At 39.2% G+C, this 18,215-nt stretch overlaps 1 protein-coding gene across 5 annotated transcripts in view; it reads right to left on the bottom strand.

The window, feature by feature from the left end:
• Nucleotides 1-7,513: 7,513 nt before the first annotated feature.
• The window catches only part of NISCH (nischarin), a 31,171-nt gene continuing 20,469 nt past the window's right edge, over nucleotides 7,514-18,215 (bottom strand). For 2 of the 5 annotated variants that reach the window (XM_080350343.1, XM_080350344.1), the window contains exons 14-21: nucleotides 16,078-16,199; nucleotides 15,146-15,201; nucleotides 13,334-14,641; nucleotides 12,523-12,697; nucleotides 11,174-11,327; nucleotides 10,453-10,581; nucleotides 9,341-9,502; nucleotides 7,514-8,862 (exon numbers count right to left, since the gene is read on the bottom strand). In XM_080350343.1, coding sequence (XP_080206469.1) covers nucleotides 8,234-8,862; nucleotides 9,341-9,502; nucleotides 10,453-10,581; nucleotides 11,174-11,327; nucleotides 12,523-12,697; nucleotides 13,334-14,641; nucleotides 15,146-15,201; nucleotides 16,078-16,199 — 2,735 coding nt within the window. In that variant the 3' untranslated portion in view covers nucleotides 7,514-8,233. Of the gene's footprint in view, nucleotides 8,863-9,340; nucleotides 9,503-10,452; nucleotides 10,582-11,173; nucleotides 11,328-12,522; nucleotides 12,698-13,333; nucleotides 14,642-15,145; nucleotides 15,255-16,076; nucleotides 16,200-18,215 lie in introns of those variants that run through there. The other 3 variants (XM_080350345.1, XM_080350346.1, XM_080350347.1) reach the window with 3 other exon arrangements.

Here is an 18,215-nt window from a genome sequence, read left to right as displayed (position 1 = left end):
ACTCAAAACAGGAACATCTACGGATTTCCTCTTACATATCAGTTCAAAACAGAAGGAAGGAAATCCTTAGTTTTCAACTAATTGGAATGAAAAGCAGTTAACTGTATGCTTAACTGAAGGCAAATCCAATCGGCAAACTTAAGTACCATGAATTCATGAAGGGTAAATTAATTTCCTTTTACCACTAATGTTAACATGTCCACACCACCTCAAACAAAAGGTAGACCTGACCATTACCTATCCCAAAGTATGCATGAACAAAGCAATGCGAGTGATGTGCTGTGCTTCAGAGCAATAATGTAAGCACATCCCTCCAATCAATCAAGCACTTTGGGTAGGCTTTGATATTTATTTAAAGTATTTGAGTTTCTCAGCAAGCAAAACATCACATTTTGCAGGTGCTATGGCAGCAGTGGCAAAATACATCATTTTCCAAACACTCTGCTGACAGCTTGATGAATGCAAGGAGCACTTCCATTGCACTCAGAATAGGAAACTCCCAAAATGGGATTAAAAAAATACATGCTAGCCTGAGGTATGGCCTGCAATCGAATTTCTCATTTTGAACATTACAAACAACCAAGAATTGATTATTGACAGATTTTATATGGACTTTGTTTCTTTATGCTCTACTGAGCAGTCTAAAGACTGCTGCTGTTGGTAATAAATCCTACTAAGCAATGAGGTATCTTCTAATTTTTGAGCCATTAATAGTACATGAAGGTGTCTAAATGAAACCAGCATAGGAAACTGCTCTTGTGCTTATGTAAATATCTGAGAGCATTAATATTCTTTTGTCTCCCCTCCTGCCAACTACACATACTAACATATAAAGTATATTAGAACTGCTGTACTTACTAGTGCTGTTAATTGTCCTTTAGCTCTTCCTCCATCCCCCAGACAGCAGGAAGAACAGCAAAGCACTATTATATATCCACGAACAGGAAGCAGATAAGGCACACACCATCCACAGCGACCCATGTGAGAAGCACCAGCCCACAACTCAATCTGACGACTCAGTCCGCTTGTCCTGCTCCAGGACAACTGCAGCCCTGGTAAAGCCACTCTGGCAAGGTCAGAGGGCTCGCACAGCTCTGGAAACCATTTGGTACCCTGCAGATCTGTGAAAGCAGGCAGAAGCTACATAGCTCGGACCAGTTTCGGTGGGATAGCAGTTACAAAGGGACAGTGTGGACATTCTTGTAGAGGGGGACATTAGTATGGAAGCTGTACAATGTTTTGTTTACCTACAGTCATGGTGCTAGACTGCCCATGTAAGCAGAAGAATGAACCTGCTCCTCTGCTCCATGCTACCTGTTAGGCGTACACAGCTAGAACAGGCAGCCCAGAAGGATGCTAAGCACCTGGTGATGGTCTTCCAAGCGCTGGTTATATGACATACGGATTAAGTTGCCAGTACTGGGCATCTGCAGATAGCTGATAAGCTTTTAAGATTAAAATAGCTTACCCTGAGGCACTGAAGAGGCAGGGGGATCTTTTAATGAACCTTCAGACCATTTTCCAAATGGTTAAACACTGAAAACAGACAGGGGAAAAAGGATGCACGAAGACTGATTCTGAGGCTTTCCAGTGCTGCTCATCATCACTGCATCTGAACTACTGAAAGGAAACTAGGAAAGGAAGGGAAAGAAAAGCTCGGTAAAATTCCTGTCTGAATGAAATAAATCGGATTCACAGTAACATCAAAAGTTTCACAGCCAGCTTTCTTATCTGACCATAACTCATTTAAAGACAAGCAATGCAACAGCAATATAGAGGCTAAAATTGCAAACACTGAGTACTGCCCCTGTACAGTAGCAAAGCATAAACTGAAAAATGAAAAGGTCATCTGTCATCAGATGCTGCCTTCCTGAGCAAGCAGCACAGGCAGCGCGTTTCAGTCACTGCGTATGAACTGCTATGAGGGAATGGGAACTTACTTTGCTGGTCACTGCTGCTGGATCTGGAACACCAAAACCTGCATCAACTTCAGATCTGCGTGATTCTGGGCATTAGTAAGAAGGTGAAGTACCAACCGCCTTCAAATTAATGGGTGGCCAAGAGCCATTAATAATGCTCAGTGCACAGCAGAAAGAAGCCAACGTGGTCACAGTGGCAGTAAAACCAAAGGTGGCTACAATGATATGGACACAGGAAGCAAAACTGGCTGAAACGAACACAAATTACTGTTCCACTTACGCTGTTCCCATTCTCTTCTGATAGATAGATTCCTCCTAGGCAGATGGATGGATTTTCTCATGGGTGACATCAATAAAACGCTTATCCCTCAAAGGCAAAATGCATTGGATCAATTTTTTTATTCCACTGTTTTGTCCAACAGCCTTTACGATTGTCGATAAATTAAAAAACCAGTTTCCTCACTCATTTCTATATGAGACCAGACCATATACATACACATCTGCACAAAACATTTAAATCCCCCAAAGTTCCACAAAGCAAGATCCTGAGATCTGTCAGAGCATTCAATACCTGATTGCTCCTAAAATGTCAAGAATTTACAGATTAAATACCCAGTGGTGCATTAGGAATGAATCCATGGGACTTGCTATGTCACCAGCAATTAAAGGAATATGTGAGACAGAAAAACTGGGAAAAAACCCACCTTCATCAAAGGGAAAATTTATAGGCAAGACTTCCAAGGGTCTGGTAACATAGCATGCAAATGGTCCTGTGCAGGCAGGGTAGAAGGGTTTCTTTCGCATCCTAGTCAATGTTTGACTGAAACAGGATTGTGCAAATCCAATTTTAAAACATACAGTAGGAGTTTTCAACTGTCAGTGTGTTTATCTGTGAGCTTTAGCATGTGGGCTTTATTTGTTTTGGAAAGCATGGATGCTGAATTATCAGTCAAGTGTCTCCTGCCCACACAGCAAAGGTGGTTGGTTTAGCAGTTGAAGTCACAGATGTGGGTCTCAGAAGCATCATCTTCAAATTCTGGCCCCGATACAGGCAACTACTACAAACTAAGAGTATTTTACTCTGTAGTCTGAGTCTCCCAAATCATCAATAGATTGTCAGCAAGCAGCATTGGTACTCAGGATTTTTTCCTCACTCAGTTTTTTTGTTTCATGCATTGATGAAAGTTTGGTTCCTCTAAAGTAACTTATCTAAGACTTGGTACTTTTATTTGTGAACACAAACATTATGTTGAGAAACTGCTGGTGAAAACTACTCAAGCTGCTCCATGGAAAAAAAAATAGTCGCCTGGGTAAAGGAAAAGGACACATCTACAAACCCTTCCAGCCTCCCTGCCTGTGTCATGCTGCATTTTAAAATGCTGGGTCACCAGCCCTCCTCTGTGAAGTGTGTGCAGCCCTGGCTAGCTTGGGCAATTTCCTGCTATTGAAATATTTTGTTTAAGCAATCTTTACAGAAATTACAGAGCCAAGACAAATGATTTACCACCCAGTACGCCATGCCACACAGTCTCTGTGGGAGTGGAGCATTTGATTACATCCACAGTAAGAAACAGACTCTCATTCCACTCTTCCGGGAAAGAACATGAAATCTCTTTGCTCTGAATTGTGTGTTGGAAGGCTGTGGCTCTACAGAGGTACCAGCAAGGGATTAAACAGGTCAAGTCAGAAGTGCTGGTGTGTAGGAAGAGCGCCAGCTCTACCATACGTACTGAACACGCCCCTGAGGCTGCTGGTGCAGAGGCTGGGAGACAATTCTATCTTTTCTTTTTTAGCAACCTAGAAGAAACAGGAATTTAAATGCAAAAAAACTGAAAGGTCACACAAGTAGTAGGAGACTGTTTATCTCACTCTCTCACACATCCAGTGATCCGATGCTAAGCAGACAGGTAGAGAGAGATGACTGAGCACAAGGTTGTGGTGAAATTCAGGAAGAAATTATCACAGCTGCTCACATCCTGTTAGTTCAAAACTTCGAAAGGGCAGAAATACAGATGTCTGTACATAAATGCTGTACATCCTGGCCTATTTATTACTAATGACTCCCAGTTCCTTTACATATGCTCTTGTAGCAAAAGCCAGCTACATATTCCCATCTCTTGGTCTTTCTTTCGTACCTTTTCCATCTGTTAAGCAGTGCCCCGCAATTGTACTGTCAGGCACTAAATTCCTCGCCGATATTCAGTATGAATTGGATGTCTGAGTAAAACTGTTTGAACAAACAGGCAGAGCTATTGAAACTCAGCACCTGCTCACATCAGCACAACTGTTTTCCCAGAGTGGTGCTGCTTACCATGTTATCCATAAGGGACAGAAAGAGCTTATAATGTGTTTGACTTAAGCTATAGCAGTTTGCCAAGGAGTGCACTGAAGCGCTTGCCCATGAATAGCACGACAGAGACAAGAGTTGGGATCCCACTATCTCAGCATTTTCAACAACTTCAGAGATGCTGGGAATTCTCATCATCCTCTCTAAGAGGCCTTAAGTTTCAAAGCATGAGGGCCTCTATGAACAGCTTATCAACACCAGCTATTACTCTTCATGTACCTATTCACACTTTTTTTTTTTTCCCAGTGTTGGCCACAGCCTTTCTTTAGCATCCTCTTCTTCTTATGAGTTTCATAGCCTCCCTTTTTCCACATCAGTTTTTAGCTTAAGTTACTAAATGCCTTTCATTATCAGGTAAACAGCAGGAAACAGCAGTCTGCGGTCTGTCTGCTAAGCCACAACTTCACGCTTTTCCTCACATTGCTGCTTCTCCGCCTAAGATTTGGTATGTTTGAAGATCAATACCACAGAGGTAAAACTTTTTGACCAGAGGGATTCACAGAGGAAGCAGGGGCATTTTGTGTTACTTGACTCCTTATCTAAGCTGACAAGAACAGGAAGACAAGTCAGAGGGGCTGATGTAAAGCCATCACTGTTCAGTGCACACACAGCCAGGCAGATTACAGTGCTGTGGACACAGGACAGACAGGATGCAGCCATGCTCCCGCTTCTCTTGCAAAGCAAAACACAGTCTAGCTCAGGTCAGCACCTCATTTACCTTCCTTCCTAATGAAATTCATTTACAATTTTTCAATTGTAAAGTTTTAAAGGAAAGTTTTAAAACATTTGGGTAGATCCTCAGCAGATGACACTGAAGGTGACGGCCTGGGTCCTCCTGGCACACACCTACATCAGCTGCATGGCCAGACCGGGCAAGTCTCAAGATGGTTTAGGAGGTACTTTCCTGAGCGAGGTCTCCCCACCTGCCTAGACATGCATCTGGTCATAATTTTAGCTACTTAGATACTGTCTTAATGCTGAACAAGGGTTGGAAGCTGTAAAAGTTTGGAGTATAAAGGGCTTCATAGCACTCTTGCAAAATGAGGGGTAGAAATCATGACTTTTATTTGACCACAACTGCTGACAAAACTACTTCATTTCGCAGAATTTCTGCAGAAACATTGTGGAAAGCTGAGAAATCTCTGTGAAATGAAACTATCATAACATTCAAGATTAAGGATTGTGTGTTTTCAATGAACACTCATTTAAATAAATGCCTATATTTAGAAATAAAAGATTATATTAGAATTAGACAAAGACAATAGGCTGGTGTTGAGGAATGACAAAAATTTTTCAGCTTAACATCGCACTTAAATGAACAGAAATTGGTACCCACAAAGTACTGTAACACCAGCAGGTTTTAATATGGGCAGGGGTCAGATATCTGGTGGCAGAAAATAGGGAATTCTTGTTTTGGCTTTGATTGGGTTTGTTGTTTGTTTCTTTTTTTCCAGGTAAAAATGAAAAAGAGCTAAAGTGTCAGGGAAAAACTTTGCCAGGTAAGGCACAGACTGTGCAAAGTACAAAACATTTTTCTATTCAAAAATGCCCTGAAGTAAACAATTCTCATTGTTTATACTAAACTGAAGAATCAAGAAATACTGCAGTATGTACCTTAAAAGTTATTGAACATTTTGTTAAATCTTAAGATGTGATCAGTGTTTATAAAGATCTTACAGGAGAAAAGAGACTCTCTGAAAAGAGACTTTGGCAGTTCCAACTATGTAACAAGCAGAGGGTTTTCCTCACTTGTATAATACACAATTCTATTGTATGCGCTAGTGTACTGAAATACATTTGAGCAGTTGGGTTTTACAAAGGATGATTAAAAACAGAACTCAGGTCTATCTCAAGCACAAAGCAACCCCCAGGACAGGCCTTACAAATAAAACAGAAGCTGGGTTGACTTATCCAGAAACAATGACAAGTATAATGCCCAGTATAAAAGGCCATGATATTTCATGTTGGCTCAAACCCTAGGCATTTCCAAAGGACTCATTACAGATTCCCTCTGCATTCACTTGAACCAATAACCGTATTTGTAAATGACTTTTCATTTGCAAAGGTCTCAAATGCTGGCAGATCAGACCATTCAAGTTGCCACAGGCTCCTCTTAAGTGTTAACCCATGAGAATTACACATTAGTGATTAACAGACTTACTTCAGAGAGAACTAATGAAGACTTAAAACTTTTAATTATTTTATCCCTAGGATTTTTGTTTTAGAAGTTACGGGGTTTTTTTTCTACCTAATAACAAAATTAAGCTTAAATGAAAACATAAGTATCCTTGAGACTTCAGGTAATAGAAGACCTCTGAAGTACAGGAAAATTTAGTTTCCCCTAGAGTCTACAGTACCTACCTTAAGTGTTCAGTTCGGTCTAAGCTTGAGAGGGGCTCAGTTTCCTCTGCTAAACTGTAACCAGAGCAGCACGCAGGTAAAGCTCCTCACCTCTTTGGTTGCTCAGGGAACTCCACTGCATCCTGCAGTACAACTTTGCCTGTCTGTGTCTTTGTCATCCTTGCACTGACGGCCACATTCCTGGACTCTGGATCCTAAAGAGCAGAGCCAAGCTCCCCATCGGCATGGAATAACCCTCCACAGAACCACCAAATTCCCAGTGCCAAACTCAAAACTTGTTTGGCCCAGGCTCTGAGCAATCTGTTTGAAGCCTGCCTTGCTTTGAGCTTGACTTTTGGACCTCCAGAGGTCTCTTCCAACCTGAATTTTTGTGTGTTTTTTTTTTAAGGAGCATCAGCTGGTACATATGTAGCAAAACTGTCCTTCCTTTCTTAATCCCGGTGGACACAGAACAGTCCTTTTCAAAGCCTCGGTATTTGTCTTCGTAACAGTGAGTAGGGATTTTACTGTCAATGGGGGAGGCTAAAACCTCTTGGGCATTGTAATATTCAAGTTAAAGATGACAGCTTGGAAAGCAAATCCCTAACATCTCATAGAGAAGCAAAAGTACTTGAAATAAATCCTCAAATTGTGTTTAGAAGCTGCAGATCCTCAGTTTCCATGACTCAGCTCTATTTCTGGACCAGTACGAGCTTGCCTGTGTAGAACAAACTATTTTCTTCTTTCATCTTGCTGCATATTTCATACTTTACAACACACTCTAGGAACATAATATGCGCTGCTGTACTGCCATATGGTATCCTGCAAACACAAGATAAACTTGAACAAAGACAAGGCCAAAATAAAACTGTCAAATTACACTTTATTTGTATTGACAAAATAGGCAAAAGAAAGACTTCATGTTCAGAGATACAAATTCATTATTTGCTGACAAAATGCTCATACTCATGTTGGGTATTTCCCATTTCAGAATGATACTGAGTGAATCTTTAACAGGCAATTCTTTTTTATCCTAGGATAAGGAAAAAGAATGCCCATGAAACTCATTTCATATGAAATTTGTCACCTGCTTGTTGCTCAAATTTTCCTGCTAAGTTCATGATTGGCAGCAAATAATTACATTTGGCCTCAAAGAAAAACATACGTAAAACTGTAAGATCATTAAATAATAAGCATTAGCAGCATACCCAAAATACTTCTTGTACAAAGAACATTGCACTTGAACATACACAAGCATTTACCCTTATTTACACATTAGAGTTTGTATAGAACAGCAAGACTGATATATACAGAAAAATAGCAGAAACCTTAACAGCCCTAGACAGTGTATCTCGTGTTGACTCCTTAATTTTTTCCATACAGTTTCCCAGGATGTCTCATGATTTTTTTCACTATATACTATTGCATAAAAAATAGACTTTACAAGAAGTTCAGTCCCCAGTTAACACTTCAGAATATTTCTATGTACTATTAAATGTTCACTGCACTAGGGAGTAAGGGAGTCCAGGTCAGCTCCTTATTTTAATAAAACAGAACTTGACAGGCGCTATCTAAACACTGTGCTTTACCTTATAGTAGACACTGAAATCACTCAGCTGTGCAATAATTACCCGGTGAGTTCCAAAGGCAGTTCCCTACCACACAGGATCTCCCACTGTCTTGCAAGCAGCGAAATTAATTTCTCCCTGCTTTCTGCGCTTGGGATGAAGATGTACCACTGGATCTCTCTGCTCCTGCTGCCTTCTTGTTTAGCATTTCCCTTTGGGGCACTATCATCTTCTCCAAAGTGATCCAGCGTTAAATTCTGCATCAGATCCTGATTCTGAACATCATCAAACACAAATGTAAGTGCCTGTGGATATGTCTGATAACCCATAAGTACTCTATCTAAATCCCGGATTCGTCTTCCATCCGCAAGCTGATACTTATCTCTCTTTGGTGGTTCCTTAGCAAATTCAGGTAGTGGGTAACTGATATAATCTTCATCAAAGAGGAACAAATCAGAGCTGGTTAATATAAGTGTTTTAGGCTGAAGCAAACTAGTGTTTTGGGCAGACCCTTCGACATGATTTACTTGAAAAGCCAACACATACAGAAGGATGTTGAGGGACGGAAGATTAGTCAAACCATCCATTTTCTCTGCCACCAGAAAGGCAAGGTCCCCAATTTCCTCTTCATTTGGATAAATAAATTTTACTCTGCTAGAGTGAATCAGTTCATAATTCTCCATTTTTCCTGCAATAAACATACATTCATTATACTTCCAGTTAGTACTATACAATACTTTCTTAACACATTAGGATAAGCAACAAACTTTGACAGCTGCAAGAATTCAAGTTTTATATCTATTTATACATAGTTTCACTTATTTACAATACTAGAATAATTTTCTTTGGGTTGCAGGTCTCTACTGGAGTCTCTCTTGCAGTACCAATATACTTTTCTGCAAATTTCTAACCACATAACTGGTTCAGGGTGATGGCAGAAGAGGCAGAAGGAAATACAGCTGGATCCTCAAATCAGAGGTTATCCACCTCCCTACCAGCAGACCTCCTCCCCAGTTCAGATAAGGCTTTACTTGAGGCAAAGTCAGGCAGTTTGGTTAAAGTATTAACTAGGAAACACTTGATGCATAAATTTCCCTCAGAAGAGTTTTTATCAGTATGCTTTAGATGATGCCTAACTAACTCATGATGTAGAAAAGAGCACTTACCCGTGTTTTTACTCCCAAATTCGGAGTAGAAGTCTTTATCTACTGGCTCAGGTGAAGGTGTGCGCGCAAGCAGTGACAGAACTGCCATAAGCTGCTGTATGAAGGTGTGAGTGTTGTAACTGTCCCTTGTCAGGCAAGTGACTATATGATCTGCAGAATGTCCTGAAGAGAAGACAGAACATAAACAATTCACACATCTGTATGTGGCATTATCATAATTTCTTCACCCAACATGCAACTGACTCCAAATAAAAATTTCTTGCAAGGATTATTTCTCCTGAAAACATGCATCGTTATTCAGAAAGCTTTCAAATCCTTGGAAAAGAATATTACAATCCTTACAAATCCCTCAAAAAATGAAGAATGTAATTTCTCAATTTAAAATACAATGTAGACTTACAATTTAACTGTTCAACTCTTGCTGTACAAGTTCATCCTTATCATCTTATTGTTACTATTTATCTTATAGAAAAAAGTGCCTTCAGTTTTCTTTGTGAACTTGTTATACGTCAGGTCACTTCATATCATTTCCAGAAGGCAGATTTCCTTCCCTGCCCACCAGTGAGGTCTCAACACAACAAGAGAACGCTGTAGAACACAGGAATGTCTAGCTCATGTGTAGTGGGACTTTGAGGTGAAACACCAGTCCCAAACTTTACTCATGTTATTTCCATTAAGTTTTAAGTTGACACCATTACCTTTTGTAAATTTTACAGCTCTATTTTCCATCCAGAAGTCAACCATCAACTGTGCATTTTGCAACATGGGCAGTACCATGATCTTACTCTTTACTGCAAGCCAAAACCTCAGAACAACAAGTCTTTAGATTTTCCTTTTAATGTGTCATTAAGATAGGACAATTTTCAAAACCACTGTTGGGACGAATTAATTCACTGATATTAAGCTTCCCAGTTACCTCAATTACAAGATGTTGCAAGACTATTATCAGCCTATTGGTACAGCATCACTAGTGTTACACTAACTCAATTTCTTTTAAGAAGCAACAAAATAATATACTCTTTCATGTCACCAATAAAATAAAGAACAGAATTAATCTAAGACTAAACAGACAAAATAGAACTGGAAGAACTTAAAGCACAAGATGTACTCACCAGTAATTCGGAAGTATTGGTCAAACAGGCCAACATTTACTGACTGCAGGTCATTAAGTTTTAGCACAAAGCAGCAAGAGAGGTGGAAAGAGCTATTTTCACAATCTGAGTTTTCTTTGTTCCAAAAATCTGATGAAAAAGGACATATGATAAAGTCAACAGTAAAAAGAATTATTCTTCTTCTTTCCATAAGCATAATTTTTATATTCAAATTTTAGACCTATATCACATCTGAAGGAAGAAATTAGGAAGAAGGTGGGAATAGTGGCTAATGATTTCTCAAGCAAATACAACCAAATCTCCTTCTTATCAGCAGTGTTTCCTGAAAAAGCTGCCATATCTCAGATTTAAATCAGCAGATGCATTAACAAGTGACTTGGATGAATTGAACATACACCATGAGCTGCTTCACCTTTCATCTGCTGTTTTGGTTAAAGGGTCTTTAGCTGTCTGGATAATGCTAGGGAACACGAAATGACATCTGACAAAAGCGTGGGCACAACAGAACAGGGAAAGGTCTGTTTGAGAAGCAGACGTGACTCAAGACCCTGTTTTATTGAACATTAAAGCCTCTCATTTGCATACAGAAAACTGCACCAGCCTCTCCCTCAACTAGGAGGGTCCAAGAGTATTGACCAAAACCGGTATTTAAACTGAAGACAAACACACAGACAGGGATTAAGTTGATAACATTATTAAAAGATGAAAATAGCTATCTTACCCGACTGATGCTCATCAGCATGAATGAAAGAATCATCCAACAGAAAGTAAATGGCTTTTGTTGAGAGAAGGACACAAGCCATCACTTCCACATTGGGAGTCTTGTAAAACAGAACTGAAGACCACATGAGATGTCTCAACTCTTCATTTTCCACCTAAGATGTAAATTGGATTTCATAAATCACTTGCACACTTTGATATTTCAGATAGCTTCACCATCTTAGAGGCAACTTTAGACTACAAAAAAACCCCACAATTTGAAAATCTGAACACGCTAAGAACAGACATTCACCTGCTATTATAACTGCAGCAGCTTTGAGGCAAACACAGGAGCGGTCTACTAAAAATGTCATTTGTTTATGCAAGAAAACTATTTTTCTGTTGTGGTCTAATTCCTTATTTTCTGACAAAGACTAGAAAAGCTTTTTAGAAAAACATCTAGTGCTCAAGAAAAGACTTTCTAGGACAGACACTGCAGACAAAATTTTAATCAAGAGCTGAAAAGTGCCTCCAAGACTCAGCAAGTCTACTGAGCCTTCAGATGCTTCTGAAGAGTTGGATACAAAGATCCTTGAAAGAGGACAGAAGCACAGCTTGTCACTACAGCTGCTGTTCCACCCAGCATCTTCCAAGCCTCTCACTTGCTGAGCTTACTGTGGATCCTCAGATGAGTCACCTGCTTTATCAGCTTCTCCTGGTGTAAAAAAAGCACAACTTCTAACTTGTGCCTACCCAAAAGCTTTGGAAGTGAGGTAAGGGAATAATAAAAAAAAGCTGCTGTTTCTCAATAAGCTTTTCAATTGACATTTGTACTCGGACTACAATGACTAATCCCTCAAAAAGCCACATTGCGAATTTAATGTAAGATTGGTACTTTTAAATTTGTCATTCCCCACACAGACTATAAATCTGTTTTTCAGAAATTAGGTTTATTTGCTCGTTTCTGGAGTTCTGACAGACACGCACATGTGCTGTGTTCATGCACCCATATTACACAAAGGAGTTGGGACACAGATTTAGCTAGATACCATCACAAAATTATTTCACTCCAGTAATTTTCTTTCCTTTTGCAACTTTAAAGAAAATGAGAGAAACATTATTGGAGTAATCATCTTCAAGACACACACTAACATATACTCCTGTTCTGCATCAAGGATTCTGAAGACAAATTATGCCTGGCAGAATCCCAGTTGCTGTAGCCAGGAATCAGGTTTTTGACCAAAATGCTTCCAGGTTTTGCACAGCCTAAGTCTTGTTTTTCAGTTTTATCAGGAAAGTTCTTTTTAAAATACTGTCTAGTACTGAAAGGTCACAAGGCATCTTTTCACACGCCTGGGTTAGGCACAATACCTCTGCAATGTTGCCATGGAAAAACTCAACCAGGGCATTTCCCTTCAGCCCAGCCACATACTGCAGAGATGCAGAAACATGAAGGTGAACAGGAATCTGGTTATCTTCTGTTATCTTCTGCATAAGAAACTCAGATGGATATAAAGATGACAGCGTCAGGTGAGGTTTGCAAAAGCTAGAAGAGACCCAGAAAAAGCATCATCAACATTTAAGAAGTATGCAGCTCTTCCTCTACAAGAATTAAAAAATTAGGAACAGGCAACTTCTGTTCTTAATAGTTTAAATTACTTCTCAGGAGCACAGCTGTCAATCTACCTTGACCTCAGCCTGCAAGCACATGAAACAGAAAGTCTCCTTCCATTAGAAAAGACAGGGTGTTTCAAAAAGATGGACCCAACTTCAAAGCTATATATTTCACAACAGCAACATGTTACAATTACACAAAAAATTATCTAGCAGTAATCTAGCATCCAGCAGTTATCATTTGAAACTCTATGCCCCGTCTTTTCAAGTGGTAAGAATTTCATTCATGGGCAGTTTGTGGTTGTAGATACAGCGATTTCAATTTGGGTCCATCTTTTTGAAAGACCCTGTACATTTTACATTACAATGATAAAACTAAACGGCAAAAGGTAGACAGGTACAGTCCAGGCTAACCATTCACACATACTACAGACTACCAGAATGAAAAAGTACTTCATCAACACTACAGGCCAAAACCAAGTACAATGACAACTGCAAACGCACTGGCTAGGCCACATTAACTCCAGCGCAGTGCAACAGACTGGGGAAGATTTATGGGAATTGTTACCTTGCTGACTGACCATGTCTGTTTGCCTCCACAACGTGATTTCTTACAGCATCTGGTTTGCTTGAAGCTTTGAAAATAATAATAGTCTTCACATCCTGCAGGAGTGTCCTTAAAAGACTGTAGATTCTTAGGAAGTGGAATTTCTCATGAGGTAGAATGAACACTGCTGTAACAAATCTGTATCCAACAAGCAACTCCAGCACATGTCCATCCAAAAATGAACCCTTCTGCTGGGTGGATCCATGAGTCGGATGCAACACAAGAGATGCTAACGGAATCCTATTCAGCTTAAAAACACTTCCCAACTCTTCTGTGCCCATCCATTTACCTGGCAGTAAACTAAAATCCACCTTTACTATGTACAAATGCTGGGGTGTTAGAAATATCCAACATGGATGGACCACACAGGGACCGTGGTCAGAAGATTTATACACTGAAGAATAAAGTGCAGAGCACAAAACATTTTTTGATCGTTCTTTGCTATTGCCAGCTGACTCTGGCCGATGAAAGATGTTCTGAACATTGGTTTTATTCCCACAAACAAGATATGTTGGGAAACAACCTTTTATTTCGACATCTTCTGCTGAAATGCAATTCAATTCCATAAGCTGACTGAGAAATGTCTGGAGGTTTGCTTTTCCACAGTACAACGTGGAGCTTGGTAACACTGACATGTGGTGTTGAGAGTAACATGTGTGTAAACAGGAATAAAAGTCTTGAAGATTCTGGAAGTCCGAAACAATAAACAAGCAGTTGTCACTGGTTTTCACCTTCAGTGTTAAACAGATTTCTGGCAGGAGAAAGCCAAATTCTGTTAGATCAGTATATGGAAAACACAGCATTAATTTCAAGGCAGAGGGGATGTGCTGACATTTTCCTCTCAATTCCTGATGAGGAATCTCAAACACAGCTAGCATATCATCAGTCAAAACCAAACAGGAAGCAAACTGCCTGAGTCCCTTATGAATGTGAATAGAAAAACTCCAGAGAATTTTGACTATGTCAACACTCTCCACTGGGATGTTGTCAGATGACCGAGTAGTGCTGAACTCACAGGTCTGATCTCCTTCATGAAGTCCCATTTCAAAATACCCATCTTCTTTGTCTGCGGTTCTGGAATCACCCAGAGGGCTTCCCTTGTTCTCTGTGAAGGCAGGGGGTGATCTCTGCACAGTCTGCACTATCAAGGCAGAAAGGTGCTGGATAAAATCTTGGTTTGTGGCAGTGTATGACATACAATTAAAAGGCAAGATGACTGTGTTACAGGGGTCAGGCACTGCACAGTGTTCTTCCTCTGAATGATTCGAACTTCAAAAGAGGTAAAAAACCACAGTGAGTACAAGCTTGAGTTTAAAAACAGTCATAGCTACCTACAATTCATGGTGCTGCTTTTCAGAACTTTGGGGGTTACTCTTCTTACTACAGTTAAGTCAGTGTAATTTTGTAAAACATCTTCATACTGCACACAGCCATTGATTCTAAAGACTTGTGGCATGTAATTCTATAGAATGTAAAACCTAAAAAGTTTAACTTATCTTTCATTTCCCAACCTCAATATGTATATCCTTATGAGTCAAAGCACTTTACAATACAGCTATTGCTGGTTTTCAAACTACCAACTGCATTCAAGGGTTCAAAGGTTAAAAATACTATACCACGAAACTGATTCCAGTTAAAAAAAACAACCCTCAGAGGCAGCATACAACGAACAAGACTGATTTGCCTTAAAGGCCAGGTTTAAAAATGCAGCATCCACTGCTATTATCCAAAAGCTATCAAGGATTTCAAGAAGAACTTGTATAACTGGCTTACCACATATGATGACCGCTGCCATACTCTTCACATGAATCCAATAGAGAGGCAGGTGCCTAAGGAGAAGAAAACATCAGGAGGCTCTCAGCTACTTCCAGCTGCTGTCAGGCTTCAGCATACATGAAAAGCAAAGTTAATGTTGGCCTCCGCTTTTTAAAGTTGGCCAATGCACTGCAGAGTCCTGCCTGTTGTACTCACAGGCAGCTGAGCAGCTGTCCTTGGAGGATCCTCAAACACTACCAGTTTACTTCAGGTCGGGCATTCAGTTAAGGCAGGAAAACAATCAACTCTGCTGTTGACTTAAGAACAGATCGAACGTGTGACCCACAGACTTTCCAGCACACTACAAATGTTTATTGAAGTGAGGCAAAAAGTTAAAGGAACTTGACAAACACCAACTACGCTGGTAGCAAAGGAAGAGATTCCTCCACGTCTTGCTGTCTCACTCCTTGAAGCCATGCATATGAAGAGTGTTTCCAAAACAACAAATGAAATCACAATCCAGAAGTTAACAGCAGGAGTTTGAAGGAGACAAGTTAAGGCCTCTAGACAAGGAGAATGTTCTTCAACTCTAATAGCAAGAGAATTGCCTTCCAAAAACTAGTAACATAATAAGCTAAGATAGAAGTCTTACACCCAGTATCTATGTGGATATTAAATGACATGATACAAATACTGTGTAAACGTTTTAAAGTCATGACAGTGACAACAATTCTCTGCAACTCTGGTAGACATGGACTATGCATTTCATTTATGTGGTGGACTAACCCCTGCACTCCGCTTTGGGGCTACCTCCTTTTGCATTGTAATAGCACTGAGAATCAAAAAACCTTTGCAATGGATTACTATGATAACAGAAGGCTAATATCAGAAATAAGCTTGCAAAAACACTTCTAAAAATACCAAAAAATAAACACAAGGATGGCAGTTACCTGATTTTTACATGTGGAGTCCAGTATTTCAAAGCATCTCTGGGGAACTGTATGGTCTGTAGGAGTCGAACCACTGGACTGCAAAAAATTGCTGGCTAGGACTGTTTCTTCACAAATTATTTCTAGAACAAATATAAACAGCTGTTACAATCAGTAAAGTAAACCCAAAATTTATGTCTAATAGTATCTGCCAAGTAAGTGCAAGTAAAATTCTATAAATCAAGATCTAATCATAAATCATTAAAGATAAAGGATATCTTCACATAGTCATCAGGACAAAACAAGAGCAGGTACAATTTCAGTCTAATTAGAGAAGTATCTTTAACTGCACTAAAAGTTACATTAAAGACTGCTAAAGCTAATTTTTCAAGCTAACAATCAATTTAAATCTCAACATCTGATGTGAAAATTCTTCACATTTTGTTTCAACAGAACTAGTCAGTTTTGTTAACACTTATGCTTATTTTTACCAAAAAATTGCCAAGCTGGCAAAAAACACAGCAGAGCACTCTTTTTAAACTTCGTAGCATTCTCCCAAACCTCTGTAGGCTTCAAGTGAGCAAGTACAATATCTGTGTAAAACCTTCAACCAGACTCAGAAGGTCGAGTCCCTCAGATGCCACTCAAGACAATTATCTCACCTTACTTGGAACCTTTTTGAAGGTTTGAAGCTGACTCAATCAGTAAAAACTTACCATGAGTGCACATAAGCCAACATTCTCAGGGACATTTAGCTTTTTGCTTGTTTGATTTGATATTCACAGTATTGCACTGATACAACAGAGCAAATCAATTTTCAGTATTACCACTGAGCCAGCCAGCTCAAGTATATAAATGTATAAAATAAACAACAGAATTGCAGTATGGATATGCTTCTGGCTTGAGCATAAAAACTCCTGCCTGAATCCTCCTGGATTGATGGTAAAGTTTAGTAGATTGCATCAAACCATCTCATAGCCAGAGGAAACAAAAGAGGTATTTATTACTTTAACAAAATACTGTGTTAGCAAGAAGGAAACTCAAATTGACAAGAAAAACAGAACATGACAGCATTATTTTTGATTTTCTGTTTCCTATATAAATATTTAATCTTTTTCCATAAGCCATTTGCCAGTGACATTTAATTTGAATAATATGTTACGGAAACAGATGGTGTCTAGAAAAACTGCAGAGAAAGCAATTCACAGAAATAGCATAGCAGGAAATTAATTCTATTATTCGTCATTTAAGGTCTAACAATAAATCTAATTGCCTAGCATATTTCCATTTTTTAAAGGATTTCTCAAAATCAATATTTTGTAAAGAATCCTTGATAGCTATATGAGAAATAGCCTGCCCTAGTCCTCATTGTCCCACTATTAAAGCCTTCCCCAAGATTCTACTAAAGGAACCTTATGGAAAAGGATAAACAGCAGATAAACCTTGAATCATACACCAGCCTTCCTATAAAACTCCCAAGTACTTCGGAAAGAAACATCTAGATTTTTTTCTTGTCTTCTCATTTACTCTTAATTGCTGTAATAGAAAAGATTATTGACAAATAACCTTTAAACAGTCCCAGTGATTGCTAGCACACATTTTTACAGTTGTATGAAACTGCAGGGTGTTATACAGACAAACTGTGTCAGTCCTGTAACCCAAGTGTTTAATACTTTAAGGCAAGAATTGACTTTAAAAAAAGGCATTTTATCTGTAGATAAAGAGTGATCTAGAAGGTTTACAATTGCGAATGATGTACATAAATAGCAACTAAATCCATATCTAAGTCGCCTGTCCTTAAATCAAATTCTGTCAGAACAATTTCCATTTTATAGACTGAACTAAGAAACGTCTACTGATTTTGCAGAAATCACAGCAATGGACTTTCTTCATAGACTGAGCTTCTCAGACATGTTTCTCTCCCCCATCCACCAGTTAACTGGGAAGACTAGGCTGTTCTACCGTGAATTATTGAGAATATAATCCCTGCTCTTTTAAATGGTTATTAAGTCTTCTGGTACTATTCATATCCTACTTTAAGTTGTCAATTGAGCAAAAGAAAAAAAAAAAAGTATCTTTATAACTTCTCAGTCACAAATGAATATTCACATAAGTCAGTCTTAAGGGCTCCTGCCAAAGATGAAAGACAGGCCAATTAT

Source organism: Nesoenas mayeri (assembly GCF_963082525.1).
Source record: "Nesoenas mayeri genome assembly, chromosome: 10".
NCBI lineage: Eukaryota > Metazoa > Chordata > Aves > Columbiformes > Columbidae > Nesoenas > Nesoenas mayeri.
The sequence above is the reverse complement of the archived record's forward strand: the minus strand, read 5'-3'. Positions and strand labels throughout refer to the sequence as shown.